The sequence below is a fragment of the Xenopus laevis genome, chromosome 3S (genome assembly GCF_017654675.1).
Source record: "Xenopus laevis strain J_2021 chromosome 3S, Xenopus_laevis_v10.1, whole genome shotgun sequence".
Taxonomy (NCBI): domain Eukaryota; kingdom Metazoa; phylum Chordata; class Amphibia; order Anura; family Pipidae; genus Xenopus; species Xenopus laevis.
Genome location: NC_054376.1, coordinates 99188325 through 99205568, shown reverse-complemented (window position 1 = coordinate 99205568; position 17244 = coordinate 99188325). Strand labels below are relative to the sequence as shown.

Sequence of the window (17244 nt, the reverse complement as noted above, 5' to 3'; positions counted from 1 at the left end):
CTGGATAAATAGGCTGTGCAAAATAAAAAAAAAATGTTTCTAATATAGTATGTAATGTATAAAGGCTGGAGTGACTGGGTGTCTAACATAAGTCAGAACACTACTTCCTGCTTTGTAGCTTTCTTGGTTTCCACTGATTGGTTACCAGTCAGTAACCAATCAGTGACTCAAGGGGTGGGCCACATGGGCCATAACTATTTGCAATTGATCCTCAGCATTCAGCTCAGATTCAAAAGCAATCTCATTGAACATATGGCCCCCTTAAAGGAACAGTAACATCAAAAAATTAAAGTGTTTTAAAGTAATAAAATATAAAGCATTGTTTCCCTGCACTGATAAAACAGCAGTGCTTGCTTCAGAAACACTACTATTGTTTATATAAATAAGCTGCTGTGTAGCAATGGGGGCAGCCATTCAAAGGAGAAAAGGCTCAGGTTACATAACAGCATTATGTTCTACAGAGCTTATCTGTTATCCACTATTTAACCTGTGCTGTATAGTTGTGATTCAGAAACAAACAGATCAGTATTACCAATGCAGGGCAACACTACATTATATTTTCCTTACTATAAAACACTTTAATTTTTTGGTGTTAGAGAGCTGAAAAGCAGGAAGTTGTATTCTGTTCTGTTAAATATCTAGTCACTCCAGCCTTTCTACATTCCATTTCTGGCTAACTTACTATATTAGAAATTTTTTTTAGTAGGGATGCACTGAATCCAGGATTCGATTCGGGATTCGGCCTTTCAGCAGGATTCAGCCGAATCAAATCCGAATTAGCATATGCAAATTAGGGGCATGGAGGGAAATTGTGTGACTTTTAGTCACAAACAAGGAAGTAAAAAATGTTCTCCCCTTCCCAACCCTAATTGGCATATGCAAATTAGGATTTGGTTCAGTATTCGGCCGAATCCAGAATCCAAAATAGTGGATTCGGTGCATCCCTATTTTTTATTTTGCACAGCCTATTTAACCAGTTTGTTTTTTTACACTGAACTGTTCCTTTAATTTGTTGGTCCCTAAAGACAAGATAAATGGGAATCTCTGCTTCCTACAGTGTTTCTCAACCTTCAGAATAATTTTTTTTTTATTTGCCGGGCCTTGAGGCTGAAGCGTCACTACCTGATTTATTGTTTTTCTAATATTATGTTGGGAATATTTAATTACAAGCTGAAACCAACAGGGCTGTTTCATCACTTTAGGTTACGCTTACTTCAGCACTCAGGTTACCATGCCCTTGTGTCATTTAATAACAAAGTCTCGGGCTGCAGAGGAATTGTTAGGTCAGTAAAGTAGTGGGTGCATTTATGGAATTAACACTCATTTGGCAAGCTTGTGTATGGCAACCATGGTTTGCCGCCTACCCCTGTTCAATAATGTTCTCCCAAGGGTAAGTTGTCCAACCGAATTTACAACATTTAGCTTTAATGATGTAGCTCTTGAGGCCCTAGTCCTGTCCATATCCATGTGAATACAAAAATCTCTATTTAAGTTCAGGCCCTCTTCTGTTAATTTTCCAATCTGCCGTTCAATCCAGTGCCTGGCTGCATTAGTTTAAATATTGAATTGAACACTTCCTGACAAATCATTAACCAGTTATTGACCTCTCTTCAGTTGCCTTTCTGCTGGCTAAGTGGATTTTAGTTAATCTAAAGTTGAAAAATGGGTACCGTGGACTGCCCTTACTGAAGATAGCTTTTGGGTTATGGGGTGGTTTTTTTTTTTTTAGCCAGCTGTTATTTTAAAATGTAAGTGAACAGATAAATAAGAATAACAACAATATTGACTGAGGCCCATCAAGAAAAGGTGAAAATACAGAGACTATTACTGGCACTGATCTTTGGACATGGATAAATAAAAATGTAGACGCAATCACAGTATAAAAAGTTTATTGACAAGAAGTGCAAGAACAAAGCAGTAGATGCATCTGCTCTTCCCATATTGCTGCTGAGCTGTCTGTGCCAGCACAAACCTGACAGTCCTGTATTTGTTCTGTAGCAGGATTTTATTCATTATAGACAAGCTCCTTATGAAGAGGCAGTTTGTGCTTCAGCTGAAGCAATAGTCCAATTTCTGTTCTCAACACAGACACTATGGAGGTTATTTATTAAAGTCCGAATGCCAAAAACTCGAAAAATTGAGGGGGTTTTTTTTACTATAAAATTCAAATTTTTCCGTCAATTTTTTTCCGGGATTTAGTATACCCAGAGGATGGAAAAAATCAAAAACCAAAAATCCACATCTCAGACCTGTCATGGCTGTATATAAGTCAATTGGAGTAGTCGCGAAGATATCCTGATCTGCGCTGTATTTCGTGCAATAATCCGAAGATTGTGGTTTTCGGGTGAAAAATCTGGAAAAAAAAAAAACCCTGAAATATATTCGTACGAAGTTTTTTCTCGCACAGAAAATTTTCAGATAAATAAAGGGAAACAACCCGTGCAGATTTGGGCGGAGTATATTAAAGAAAATAATTTGATAAACTCGGATTTTGATAAATAACCCCTATATATCAAAGTTCAAATTCTGCTGCAGCCGGCACTATACTATGGTGTGACCGATGAAAGGTTAAGTGGAGACACTCGTCTTGTAGGGGTGTTGTTGGCGGAAAGTGATTGTGGAAGGAAGAAAGCAGCAGTGGCTGGGAGATCAGCTGATGGACTTTCATTCTGGTTCCTACACTGTAGAATCTGACGTAGAAGAGCTTTGCCTTCTTCCCTGGTCTGAAAAAGGAAATTCATTATTAAACTGCAGAGAACAAAAATCAACTACTGTATTAAATAAACACCTGCAGATCTGACTTAACCGCCGTGTTCTATGGCCATCAAAATATTTGAATAAAATACGGTCAATGAATGAGTGTAAGTTAGAAACAGTATATGAATATATTCTAGTCACTGATCAAACAATGTTTTGTGTATTATTAAAAAAATAACATAGAAGCCTAGATTGTAGTTAGATTTATATTGCACCAAATGTTGCTTAAAACATGCAAGATAGCACTAAAAATTAGATAGATGCCATGCAACATATAGGGGCAGATTTATCAAGGATCGAATTGAAAATTCGAATTTTCAATTTTTTTTTATGGTCAAAACTGTCAAATTCGACTAGGGAGTTATGAGTTTCTTTAAAAAAAAAAAAAAAAATAGAATTCTATTTGAGATTTATCATATTTAAGTATTTAAGATATCGAATTAGACTATTCGCCACCTAAAACCTGTCGCATCGCTGTTTAAGTCAAAGGAGAGGTCCAGGGATCAATTTGGAGATGCTTGCAGCCTTCCTGACATTCGAGTTAAATTCGAATAGAGTTTGATCGAATTCTATTCGAATTTTCGGTCGTTTAAATTAGTCAGAGTTTAAAAAATTAGATTTTATTAATACATTTCGTATGAATTCGAAATTCGACCTTTGATAAATGTGCATCATAATCTCATGTTTACTGCAAACATGCTTCTCAGCAGCACTCCTTAGTCCAAAGCATTTATTAGTGCTTTCTGGACACACAACCCACATAAGGAGTGGCCAGCAAAATAGGCAAACAAACACGTGCCATAAACTTCACTTTGTACAGTGGTGCAAAGATATTATCCATTGTTATCCATTTTGTTTCTCTACCATAACTGGTAGAAAAAGGGTCATACATTTAATTAAAATAAAATCTACAATCAGCAAATACATAAATGTAAAAATACTTACATCATTAAAATTGAAACATTTCTGGGCACATGCAGATGCCTCATCCCACAGCTTGCACTTAAAGTAATACTGAGCCAGATAGCGAAAGGCTGTGCTGACCTCCTGGTGCTCCACAATTTCCTATAAATATACACAGATAGGTTATATGGCTACTGATCAGTCTGGAAGGCAGGGCTTCCTTGATTCCCAAGTGACTTACCCCACAGGAGTAGATGTCCTGTATGTATTTGATGTAACACTGGGCAGCCTGTTCCGATTCGTTCAGTTGTTCATGAAGCCTTTAAATATATTTGAAAATGCACATAAATGTTACACAATGTTAAACATGGCATAGAGTGCTCTATGTTTCTTTGTACTGGTGTAAAGGAAACAAGTATTTTTGCTCTGTTGATGTCTTATTTTAATAAATAAGCTACGAACGCTGATTTTCAAGGATCAATTTAGCTGTCTAGGTAACCTATCCTACTATGCAGCTGGTTTACTCAGCCCAGACTGACAATCTGTGGATTCTAGCAAATACCAGAGGGGCTGCTCTAAGATGCCAAAGACAGTCACCATTTATTGGGGTGATGAGGGTGTGGGTTCTGGTTGGGCCTCTGTGTACTCTGTATACTGGAAATGCCAGGGCCTAGTCAGAATCCCAGTCTAGACCTGAGTCAGCCACACATTTAATCAGATGTAATTAGCAGCTTCCTGTAGTTTCAAAGACAGGCACAACTTTGGCCTGAGTGCAGCTACAACGTACAGATCATCCGGAATAATGCCTGCTATTTCGGGCCAGTCTCCGCTCCACGTAGCTGCACTCATACCGAAACTGTGCCTGTCTGTGAAGCTATAGGAAGCTGCTGCTGACATTGGATCCGATTCTTTCCACCTCATTAAAAACCACGGGCAGTGAGAGGCGTTTGAGACGCAGTGTGTACCCTTTCGCCAACAAGCAGATCACACCACATAACCCAATCAATAACTAAACAAATCTTGATACAATATCAGAAAATGTCTCCAATTATCATGTAAAAGATACACGGTGTGTAAAGGCACACACAAATAAATATCTCTAGCATTTTGCACAAAAGCCATTTGACTCTTCTAGGAAAAAGTCTTGGAAAAAGTCAGCCAAAATCTATAACATTTTATATAACATAATATAACAATTTTCCTCATCGTAGTAATACAGATGTAAGCTAATGGCCTCTGGAGGGAAAGCAGACACCTACAGCTAGCACTTGCCTAGTTTGTTCTGCATTATAGATAGAACCACAGATTTTAGAGAATATTCAAGTTTTTTTTTTATGTGGAACTTCACTATTATGTATGGAGGACACTTACTTTGCCAGCTTGACCAGAGCCATTTTCTCCACATCACCCACAGCATAAGCTCTCCAGTAACACTGACAGAAAAACAAATTATACATTAAAGTAAAAATATGTACTGCTCTTCTCATTTTGTTCCCAAGACTCTTAATAATGTAAAATATAACTGTGTACTATTTCCATGCTTTAGGGAAAGTGCGTGTGTGTTACAGGCTTATATTACATATTTATTTAACTTGTAAATGATATCATTATAAACAGTGCTTAAAACTGGGTAAATATGCTGTGCAGAATAAAAAATATTTTCAATATAGTTAGTTAGGCAAAAATGTAATGTATAAAGGCCGTAGTGATTGGATGTGTAAGATAATAGCCAGAATACTACTTCCTGCTTTGCAGCTCTCTTGGTTTTCACGGATTATTGTCTGGTAACCTATCAGTGACTTGAGGAGGGGGGCACATGGGTCAAGTAACCAATCAGGGACTTGAGGGGAGGTACGTGGGTCATAACAGTTTGCTTTTGAATCAGCCTTTATACATTATATTTTTGGCTAACTAACTATATTAGAAACATTTTGCACAGCCTATTTACCCAGTTTTTACTTTTATACTGAACTGTTCCTTTAAGTTTAAGGCAACACTAATTTTTAAAAAAAAAATGTTTATACAAATTCACATACTTTTTTAGCCTCCACAAGTTGATTAAGCTTTTCATAACATTCCCCCAAAGCAACAAGCATTCTAGAGTCGTTGGGTCTGGAAAGAAACAGAAACAGTCATATATGTTCAAAGAACCATAAGTCTACAGCTACAAAAATAAAACAATACCTGAGCTGATGGGCCCGTCTATAATAATAAAGGCAGTAAAACGGCATCTTTAAAATTTCATAGGTTTGTCCTAATCCATACCAAGCACGATAATCTCTCTTGTTCACTTCAATTGCATGCCTGTTACAAACCACAAAGTATTAATTTAAAAGTATTAATAGTGCTAAACAGTGCCAAATTAACACAGAACACTAGAAGCACACAAAGCTGAAGGCTAATGTCACACTAGTTAGATTCTTCGTCAGTGAAGAATCATTGGACCCTTTGCCATCTCCAACTGACTTTTTAAGACGTTTTGATTCACAGGTCAAAGTCTGCTAAACTTTCGGGGGGAGTAGGTTGGGTTTTGAAGTAATGGTAGTGGCTGGATGCTTTAGGATGTTTCCATGCATGCACAGGGAATTCTTTTTTAGGCAGCCCTGTATCCACTGGCATTAACTGGAACCCAATCAAACTAGTGAAAGTGACACTGTTCTGAGCAAAGCAATATTGCACTTTGCATTTGTACGTATGAATCCAAAAAAGCAGAGATGAAATGAAAAAGATTATAGAGGAGTTTATATTTTGCTTTAAACTACCAACATCAGTTGGGAATCAAGCTTTCAGCAGTTTTCCTACATTTTTATAACACTATACTTACAGAATCATATGGCACACACATTGCATTAAATTAAAATACTAACCTGTAAGCCTGTATTGCTGCAGAGGTATTCTTCATTTCCATGTATTCATGTCCCATGAGGGTCCACGCACCAAGATATCGAGGGTTGAGTTTTAATGCCCTTTGGAAGTACAAGGCTGCTTTTTCATGTTGGGAGCGAAGGCTGTAATAATTGCCTACACAAACAATAAAGACCCAGTCAACACTTGATTCACAACTATACAGGTGACGTAATACAAAACAGACTTTGGTAACCCCTTACCAATTACACAACACGTTTCAACTCGGTACTTGTCAATGTCACAGAGATTGTGAGCCAGATAGCTTAGTTCTGGTTTAAGACCCTTTAAAACAAAATACAAGAACAGTTTAATGAAGATCTTTTCAGGAGTTTTGTTACTTTAAAAAAAAGAAAAGAAAAAGAAAATGATGATGGCCCATCTTCCCTAAAACTTCTATCTACTGCTGGTGCATTGCTGACACAACACCCCAAAAGGTTAGCCAGTACATATATAGTTAGATACAAACAAAACATTAAAAAGTTACATAAATTACAGGAGTGCAACAAATGAATGCCACACAATTAAAAGAGTTAGCAAAGTCCAATACTAAAAACTTACCCTGACATACAGCAGGTTGGAAAAGGTGTCCATATTTTCTATTCTGTAGGGATCCTGTTTCCGCAGCTCATTGAATATAGACAGAGCTTTGTCAATATCTATGAAGTATAAAAAAAACATTATTTGATCTCAGAGTGCTTTATAAATGAATAAGCAACAGTCAGAAAGCAACATATGCTCCTTACCTCGGATGTTATGATAGGCAACAGCAATTTGAGAAATAATGTAAGTACTCTTAGAGAAGCCAGCATCAATAAGACTTTGGTATTTCTGCAATGCCTCCTCGATTAACTGTAACTCTGTGTATATGTGTGCCAAGAAGAATTCCTTTATCCATGAGTCTGGCAGGGACAGGAACTTTAGCTGTTGGAACATATTAACCATTTGATACTATAATATAAAGTTTATGTGCAGTTACTGCACTATTAATAGGACAAAACGATTGAGCACTATAAAGACCAAGGCAAAAGTTTAACCCCTGCTCCATGTAATTCTATTTAGTCTAAAAAGGTATAGAATGTTCATGCAAACTTCTATTTACCATCTCTTTGTCGGTAATCAAATTGCATAATTCCAGCCAGGTTCCCCAATGCAAAGGCAAGACATGTGTTGCCTCCACAAATACATCTAAAGCTTCTTTTGCCAGATCCAGCTTCCTCAAGACCACTCCATACCTAACGGGAAAAATGGGTATATTCTAAATTTTTGAATAAAAAGGTTTTCTGCTTCTGTCTTAAAAGACCATGTATACCACAGTACACAAAGCTACTGTTACAAAGGAAAAAAAACATTTTAAAGCTAGCAATTAGGAAAGAACTTATTAAACAATGCACATTCTAGATTATAGTGTTCAGATCTCTGAGAGCTTTTGGTGTAAAAAGCTCTCAGAGATAGGAATAACCTTTGGCAATACAATATAGAGGACTAGTCACTTACAAGTAAAGTCCAAATCCATCTAATTCCCTGGCTTTATGCTTCTTACTCAGCTCCACACGTAGTTCCCGCAGTGCTTCATTCTTTACCTGCCCCTTTTCAAGGGGACCTAAATTATAAAATTCAAAAAGGGACATAAAGACCACATTTATGTTTGGGCTATATTCCAATGAACATTTCACACACTTATGTAGCTTCAGATGTTCATGATTTGAAATTAAAGAAGTAAAATGTCAATACTAGCTTTAAACAGCACAGATTTGCGTAAAAGAACAGTTTGAATTTATTTAAGGCTTACCAAGGCTATCAACTGTTTCATCGTCCTTCTTCTTTTCTCCAGACTAAAAAGATAAGCCAAATATATAGAATACAATTAAAGTGTGGCAGTTAGTACTAATAAATTTGTCTAAGAGAAAATCCTGACCACCTTGCCAGACCATGTTCCAAAACCATACCTTTAAATTATTAAAATGTGAAGCAGTTTGTGATTAATGGGTAGAAAAAAATATTGATTTTTTTCAGAAGGTTCATTTCTCTTGCAGTAATTATATGAATAATAATATTGCTAATCAAGGGATAAGGTGCAGCTAGTAGTAGTCTGCTCTGATGCAATCAGCCAAGTAATTTTTACTGATAATATAACCCAGGGTTTCCATTTTATTTTATGAATAATATATGCAGTGGTGTAACTAGAGAGTGCCAGGCCCTCCTGCAAAAAAATCTTCAGAGGGGCCCGCTGGGCTCCGATACCCATCTTACCAACCCTGCGCCCCAAACTGTGCCCCCCCCAGAGACTATAGGGTCTGCTTCCTCTATAGTTACGCCAATGAATATGTATAAAGTGGACTTGACATCACTGAGAGATACTACCATCCCTATCCAAATCAGTCATTACATGTAATACTGTTGTTTGATAACATATGCATTGTTCTTACCAAATACCTGGAGTACATGTACAAGAAATAGGCTTTTTGGCTTTTACACCCCCGAAGAAAATATGCAGCTCGATCATATTCTTTTAGGTCAAAGTAAGACTTAGCCAGTGTATATGCATCCAGGTCCTGGGCATCCTCCTACAGAAAGAAAATTCAGAGGGTTATAGATAAACACATTTTAACTTTTCTAGCATCTCCAAATATGTTTTAATTAGGGATGCAAATAATCCAGGATTTGGTTTGGGCTTTCTGGCTTTTTCAGCAGAATTCCACCAAATCCAGTTGCCTGCCCAAACTGAATCCTTAAAGGGCATGTAAAGTCTAAAATAGAATAAGGCTAGAAATGCTGTATTTTGTATACTAAATATAAACATGAACTTACTCCACCATAAGCCTAATCAAACAAATAATTTATGATTTCAAAGTTGGCTACAGGGGGTCACCATCTTGTGACTAACATCTTTGCAAGACTAGGACTGTGCACATGCTCAGTGTGGTCTGGGCTGCTTAGGGATCGTCATAAACAAAGCTGCTTGAGTTCTGCATGGCTGGAAAGTAAGGCGGGGGCTCCCTCTGCTGTTCATAAGTATGATTGTTTCCCTGCTCAGCAGTTAGGGACCATCTGACTATTCCTATCCACAGCAGTAAATGAAGGGAGAATTTCACTGAATACAATCAGGTTTTTTTTTTTTTGGTTTCCCAAACTAAAAGCACGTTAGGTATGGTTCCAAGCATACTTCTCATACCTCTGTAAGTGCTGCGGTTGAGGGAAGCTCATTCAGAGGAATAGATTCCAGAGAGAAAGCAAGTTCTGATGCCCTGGAAATTACAAATACAAAGGATAAGGCTACAGTTATTATCTAAAGAGATATTCATCTGCAAGCTATATTTATTCAGATCTACTTTATTAAAAAACTGATAAACATAATTGACCCTAGAAACCCAAACTAGTTGGCTGCGAATAGTGATTTTTATAATGTTTTTATTACTCTCCTATTCAGCTTCCATCCTGTGTTCCAAACTGTTGTCTTGTTATTAGGATAATTAGGGTCTAGAAACCAGATAGTAGTTGAAATTCCAAGCCTTGTTATTGGGGAAGAAATAGTTTAGATATTTATAAAACCATTTTAAAAATCTGTATTTTGTGTGCAAAATTGACATCATTCTAAATGTTAATTTTTAGGTATTATTTCCATAGAGTACACAAATACAATCCAAATAAGAGACCTGTGTGTAATTTGGCCAGACATGTAGAAAGTTTTGACAGTGTTGATCTATTGATGTTGGTGGTGCATTGGTCTGGTCACAGCTCATCTTTTAAAGGGAAAATTGTATTTGCTGATGCACCATATACCTTTTGCATTGTGCCAGATCCAAGTTTTCGTGCTGACTTGAACAGCAGTGTTTGGCTATTGCCGTTTATGTACAACTACATACAATAAATCCAGCAGCCTGGAGCGCATATAGGTCAGATACTTTGAGAGGCTACTAGCCTGGGGCTAATCTCAGATTAGATGAATACATTCTGCCCTTGGCAAAGCAGATTTGATTGTTTAGGGCTCTGTGCATGGAGCCAGTTGTGGTGAATAAAATCACTAAATGTGACTGCAGATCATACTTCAACCATACAATTCACTACATTTACAACAAACAGTAAGTCAGTCTCTTGTACTGTATACGATTATATTCCAAAAACCAAAGAGAAGGACCACACTCAGGCAGGTTTACGGCAGTGTCCTACAGATGTCTATTGCCTTACGCATATCGTGAGTCAATCCCTTAATCATAGGCTTATGCTTTATGCCTTAAAGGAGAAGGAAAGTTAAAGGGATTCTGTCATGGGAAAAAAAAAATTTTTCAAAATGAATCAGTTAATAGTGCTGCTCCAGCAGAATTCTGCACTGAAATCCATTTCTCAAAAGAGCAAACAGATGTTTTTATATTCAATTTTGAAATCTGACATGGGGCTAGACATATTGTCAATTTCCCAGCTGCCCCAAGTCATGTGACTTGTGCTCTGATAAACTTCAATCACTCTTCACTGCTGTACTGCAAGTTGGAGTGATATCACCCCCCTCCCTTTCCCCCCCCCCCAGCAGCCAAACAAAAGAACAATGGGAAGGTAACCAGATAACAGCTCCCTAACACAAGATAACAGCTGCCTGGTAGATCTAAGAACAACACTTAAAGGACCAGTAACATCAAAAATTTTTGTAAAAAAATTCGTTAGTATACAACGAAAAATAAACACCTAGACAAATGAAACTTTTAAAATGCAAAGCCTTTATTAAGAAATAACTTACCGAAACTTCACTTCCTGTCCTCTACAAAACAGGCGATACGGCGACCATCCATCCTGCAGAGCTCGATTTCTCCCCCTGGCTATTCTAGTGACAGCTGTGAAGGAGGCTGAGGCTCCGCTCTCGTGTTGGCTGGTGGAGCAGGGTTTGTAGTGGGGTTCACGGGCAAAGTTTTCCTGACGTGCCCCGAGCCTGCCAGTGCCTGAGTGCACCGCACCTTCACGCTGCCTCCAACTCTGCTCTGCTGCTGCTAACGCTGTCACGCTGATGATGCGGGCCCTACATCTGCTCCCCACTCAGTGAGCTCAACTAAAGTACAGTATATTAGCGCCTTGGATAGGGAAAACTAAATGTTTACTTGCAGCACTGAGTTAATCATTGGACTCGGGGAATGTCGGGGGTAATGGGCTGTTAGAGCAATTACAGTGAATCGCTGTTGGGTTCTGTTGTTTTGCGCTGATCTACTGCGCTGGCTGTTACGTGTTACTGAAATCTCTGCAAGGAGTAGACAGAATGCGGTTCCCTCACTCATACCCCCTAGCAGCAGGGCTGAACAATATAAAAAAAGGGACTAGGGGAGGTGAATCGCTGTTGGGTTCTGTTGTTTCTGATGTACTGCGCTGGCTGTTATACGTGGCAAAGTTTTCCCGATGTGCCCCAAGCCTCTGCTGCTAACGCTGTCACGCTGATGATGCGGGCCCTACATCTGCTCCTCACTCAGTGAGCTCAACTAAAGTATATTAGCGCCTTGATCCTTGCAGATATTTCAGGTAAGAGAAGCAGACCGGGAGGTGTAGGCGCTTACTCTGCCTTGGGCGAATCATTCGTGGTTTTCCATTGACTTGCCAATCGAGATGCTATGCATACATTGCACCACGCATAACAGCCAGCGCAGTTGAGCTCACTGAGTGAGGAGCAGATGTAGGGCCCGCATCATCAGTGTGACCGCGTTAGCAGCAGAGGCTTGGGGCACATCGGGAAAACTTTGCCACGCATAACAGCCAGCGCAGTACATCAGAAACAACAGAACCCAACAGCGATTCACCTCCCCTAGTCCTTTTTTTTATATTGTTCAGCCCTGCTGCTAGGGGGTATGAGTGAGGGAACCGCATTCTGTCTACTCCTTGCAGAGATTTCAGTAACACGTAACAGCCAGCGCAGTAGATCAGCGCAAAACAACAGAACCCAACAGCGATTCACTGTAATTGCTTTAACAGCCCATTGCCCCCGACATTCCCCGAATCCAATGATTAACTCAGTGCTGCAAGTAAACATTTAGTTTTCCCTATCCAAGGCGCTAATTTACTTTAGTTGAGCTCACTGAGTGGGGAGCAGATGTAGGGCCCGCATCATCAGTGTGACAGCGTTAGCAGCAGCAGAGCAGAGTTGGAGGCAGCGTGAAGGTGCGGTGCACTCAGGCACTGGCAGGCTCGGGGCACGTCAGGAAAACTTTGCCCATGAACCCCACTACAAACCCTGCTCCACCAGCCAACACGAGAGCAGAGCCTCAGCCTCCTTCACAGCTGTCACTAGAATAGCCAGGGGGAGAAATCGAGCTCTGCAGGATGGATGGTCGCCGTATCGCCTGTTTTGAAGAGGACAGGAAGTGAAGTTTCGGTAAGTTATTTCTTAATAAAGGCTTTGCATTTTAAAAGTTTCATTTGTCTAGGTGTTTATTTTTCGTTGTATACTAACGAATTTTTTTACAAAAATTTTTGATGTTATTGGTCCTTTAATAGTAAAAACCCATGTCTCACTGAGACACATTCAGTTACATTGAGAAGGAAAAACATCAGCCTGCCAGAAAGCATTTCTCTCCTAAAGTGCAGGCACAAGTCACATGACCAGGGGCAGCTGGGAAATTGACAGAATGTCTAGCCCCATGTCAGATTTCAAAATTGAATACCAGTGACAAGTTATGACCAGACATTGGATGATACCCATCATGCAGCAATACCCCCCTCCTCAAGCAAAAGTCAATTATATGAAGTAATCACACTGCTGAACTTATATTGGTGGTTTTACAAAAGAAAACAAGGACTGCTTTAAAAACAAACAATGACCACGTGATCCCCAGTCCTTGCTCATTTTTGTTTCCATTTGCAACACAGAAAGGTCATAATGTACATATGTTACATATCAAATGGGGCTATGGTAAAGGCAGAAAGAGCACATAACTATTTCAGACGGCTGCAAATGAAAAGAATATTGCAGACAGGTCTCTCTCCGGTGCTCCTACCATTTGACACTATGCGTCAGACCTCTCTCCCGACACAACCAGGTTACGCTTAGCAGCTGCTTCTTGATTTCCTTCAAATCAGAAAACATCCCGCTTGTCGTCGCCATCTTTGCCTATTGCTCTCCAGCTGGCTGGGCGCTTCAGTGACATCTTCCAATCAGGAAAGGGCTTACTGCTGCCGGCAGCGTTCTCCAACTTCCGGCGCCTAGAACGAACGTAACGCAGCAGCATATTGATTGGCTGAGAAGGACTCACGAACATTCCGATTGGTTGAGACGGAAATGTGTTAGTAAAGAGCGCGCTTTACCAGAACAGGAAAGAAGCTCGCTCGCTGGAGCTCTGGTTGTTGTATGCAGACTAAGGGACAGGACTTCTGAAGGAAGTTAAAACTAAAATATGTGATCTGTTAGAGATGGTTGTTTCATAAAACAATACAGTCTTCTTATCTGGTTAGCCATAGGTTTGTCACCTGTTCGGTTTTGACCCAATTTGTTGTTTCTAAGGCCTGATCTGGTCTAAACTTTTTGTTTGGTTTTCAGCCTTGTAAAACCCAATGATTTGCCCAATAAATAAAAAAAACATTTAAATAATGAGATTACTCAATATGGCTTCAGTTAATGTAAAGCACTGCCCAATTCATCCTGGTAATGTTAAGAGCCATATTTCTGTTCTGGTCAGTGATGTGCGGGTCAGGGTTTCCCTAACCCGCCCTGCTATGACCCGCGCCCGCCTGCACCCGCTTCCCAGGGTCCTTTTATAGACCCGCCCTGCCGATGACGTCACAATGATGTCACAAAAGGGTTGGGGCGAGCAGACGTGAGACTAGTATAGAACCAGAAGTCAGATGCCGGCATTTGAAGGTGGCTGGCGGGGAGAGCAGGAGAAGAGCTCAACCTGCGTCCGCCACCCGCGAGGAGCACTGCCAGGTTGACCCGAACCTGCCCGACCCGCGGGTATCGTGGCGGCCCGCACATCACTAGTGAGGGTGCATACCTCCCAACATTTTGGAAAGAAAAAGAGGGACAAAAAAGTAGGTGTGCGTAGCGCAGCCAAATTATGTTTTGACCACACCACTTTTTGTGGCCACACCCCTAATTGCCATGTTCATTCTACAAAACTTGGCAGGTTATGAACGTTTGAACATATTTCTGTGTTTTTTTTTCAGTTATTACAGTTTTGCTAATGAATTGCCCTTAATGCAGGGAGTGTAACTTTTCCTAAGGGACCTGTTATATTATATTGTTACAATTACTTATTTCCTTATCTTGAAATTGTTACAAAAGTATCTTATTAGCAGCTGTGGATGTTCTGGACTCTCTGCCAAAAGCCAATTAAGTAAGAAACATAGTTTCTTTTTCTGGCTGTTCATTGCAGAGAAAAACAGGACTTTTCAGTACAAATGAGGGATGGGGGTTGAGCTGTCAAAAGAGGGACTGTCCCTCTAAAAATGGGACAGTTGGGAGGTATGTGGGGCGATAGGGTGGAAACCGCCTCAGGCCGCCAGGGAGATGAGAATCACCACTGCACCCATGTGGATTTAAAACTGAATTTTAAATGTTTAAAACATTGAGAAAACGGGACAGAAATCGAGCCTGTTGCCTCTAATTGATGCACAACTCCATACCTCCCAACATTTTGGAAAAAGTATGCAGCGCGTAGCTCAGCAAAAACTTTTTTGACCACGCTCATTTTTGTGACCACACCCCCCTAATTACCATGTCCATTTTACAAAATTTGGCAGGTTATGAAACTTTGAACACGTCTGCTGTTTTTATGTGTTATTACAGTTGTGCTAGTGAAGGTGAATTAAGTTCTTACCTTATCTAAAACTGTTACAAAAGTATGTTAAGTATGTATTCTTGGGCTCTCTGCCAAGAGCCAATTCAGTTAGAAATTTGGTATTTTTTCTGGCATTTCAGTGCAGCAGATCAAAGAGAAACCCAGTTCAAATACTATATATATGATTTTGTGCACATCTCTGGTTCCAAGACAGGAAATCTTTGGAAACAGAGTAGAACTGTACTTCCCTAATCTGACCTGTACCCAATCCTAATCCACAATTTTCTCTCAAATTTTCCCGGGGGTTTCAGATCAACCCGCACATCATTACTGGCCACCTCAGAGCTGTCAGAGCCCCATTATGGTGATGACCCATTTCTATTATATCTATAGTTCTTTTAAATCACTGTATCTACTAACTATGCCATATCTGAAATTGACTTACAACCAGCAAAAAGTCAGTGGCAGTCTGTGTTCTGCCAGAAAGCGAGCATGTCCATGGTGAGAAAATTTATTGGAGTTTCCAAATTGTTAAATGGGATGTATATTTTCTAAAAATAACAGTTTCATGTTCCCTGCTGAAAAATAATCATATCTTTGATGTAAAGTGAATACATAAATATCTTCCTAATCTTTTCCCCACTTCTGTTCTCGCTAAGTGACTGTTGCCTCCATGTGTTGCCTTTTAGTAGGTATGTGTGCAACGTAATCAACGTAATCACAGCAAGCGGGTTGCCAAAAGTTGGGGACTTTTTTTCTAAAAGAAAACAAACTATCATGAAAATTTCAATTTAATCGTCATACTGAAATATGAAACTTTCTAAATATAATCCTTTAGAAATTCTCGATAATTTCTGAAATAATCAAGTTTATTTTCACTATTCCTCTCTCAGCATCTGTTTCTCTGCATTCTCTCTTTTTCATTAACAGTTAGATCCAATAGATGTATTGGATTCAGCTGTCATTCAAAATCAGACTTCCAACTCCTGCAAGAAGACAGAATGAAGAGAAAAAGAGGCTGAGAGGGGGAGAGTAAAGAGTTACACAATTATTTCAGAAACAATTTCAGATTTTTTAATTGATTATATTTAGAGAATGTCTTATTTTACCAAAACAGAAAATGTCAGGCACTCACAGATCCCACAGACAGGCTTGTAAAAGAACCGAGAGCATTATTTCAGGCCACAAAGTAAATTGATACATAAGCTTTGTATTAATTTACTTTGTAGCGTGAAATAAAGTTCTTAGTTCTTCAACAAGCATGTCTGTGGGATCTGTGAGTGCCTGACATTTCCTGTTTTGGTTGGTTACCGCCACCTTGAGCTGTAGGTATGGGGCATGAGCACCCAGACCCCACGTACCACTGGTTAGATTATAAATTTATTGGCTTTACACTGGGATTATTTCCTTTTAAATGCAATTTCTTATTTAAGTATGATGAAGCTTATACCTGTATTAAAGTGGACCCGTCACCCAGACATAAAAATCTGTATAATAAAAGTCCTTTTTAAATTAAATATGAAATCCAATTTCTTTTTTTTATTAAAGCATTCATAGCTGTTGTAAACTCATTTAAAAATATCAGCTGTCAATCAAATGTTGCCTACCCCGCCTCTATGCCTAGGCATAGAGGCGGGGCAAACAATTACTTTCACTTTCCATTCAGCACTTCCTAGATGTCACCGCTCTCCCTGCTTTCCCCCAGCTCTCTTAATGATTTAATTGTGTAACCAGTGCATGGGGATGGACATTGGGTCCCTGTCCCCTAGTGCGCAAACAAGATTCAGAGATGATACAAGGCTTGCCTTAATAACAGTGTCCACAAAATGGCTCCTTCCTGGTTGCTATAATTATGAGTTCCCAGACTGATGGAAACAATATTCAAATAATTTATACAGTGTAATTAAAGTTCATTTTGCTTGACTAATATGAT

The 17244-nt window shown here is 39.3% G+C and overlaps 1 protein-coding gene across 2 annotated transcripts; it reads right to left on the bottom strand.

Annotated features, from left to right (window-relative positions):
* Positions 1–1872: 1872 nt before the first annotated feature.
* cdc23.S (cell division cycle 23 S homeolog) lies at positions 1873–13734 on the bottom strand. 2 transcript variants are annotated; one of them, XM_018254065.2, is made up of 16 exons: positions 13533–13734; positions 9740–9812; positions 8994–9131; positions 8357–8399; positions 8062–8167; positions 7667–7799; positions 7311–7488; positions 7126–7223; positions 6768–6849; positions 6528–6681; positions 5845–5964; positions 5697–5772; positions 5032–5093; positions 3902–3980; positions 3703–3822; positions 1873–2723 (listed from the first exon to the last, which is right to left on the bottom strand). In XM_018254065.2, the coding sequence occupies exons 1-16, from the start codon at positions 13637–13639 to the stop codon at positions 2547–2549; spliced, it is 1746 nt and encodes a 581-aa protein (XP_018109554.1). In that variant the 5' UTR covers positions 13640–13734; the 3' UTR covers positions 1873–2546.
* Positions 13735–17244: the final 3510 nt, after the last annotated feature.

Bases quoted from the DNA above. Each gene is read 5' to 3' on its own strand.
- cdc23.S (XM_018254065.2), bottom strand. From the start codon at position 13,639: ATGGCGACGACAAGCGGGATGTTTTCTGATTTGAAGGAAATCAAGAAG. The intron at 6,850-7,125 runs GTAAGTTTTTAG...TTTGTTTTAAAG, and splicing joins CCAACCTGCTGTATGTCAGG to GGTCTTAAACCAGAACTAAG. The intron at 3,981-5,031 runs GTAAGTGTCCTC...ATATATTTAAAG, and splicing joins GCTCTGGTCAAGCTGGCAAA to GCTTCATGAACAACTGAACG.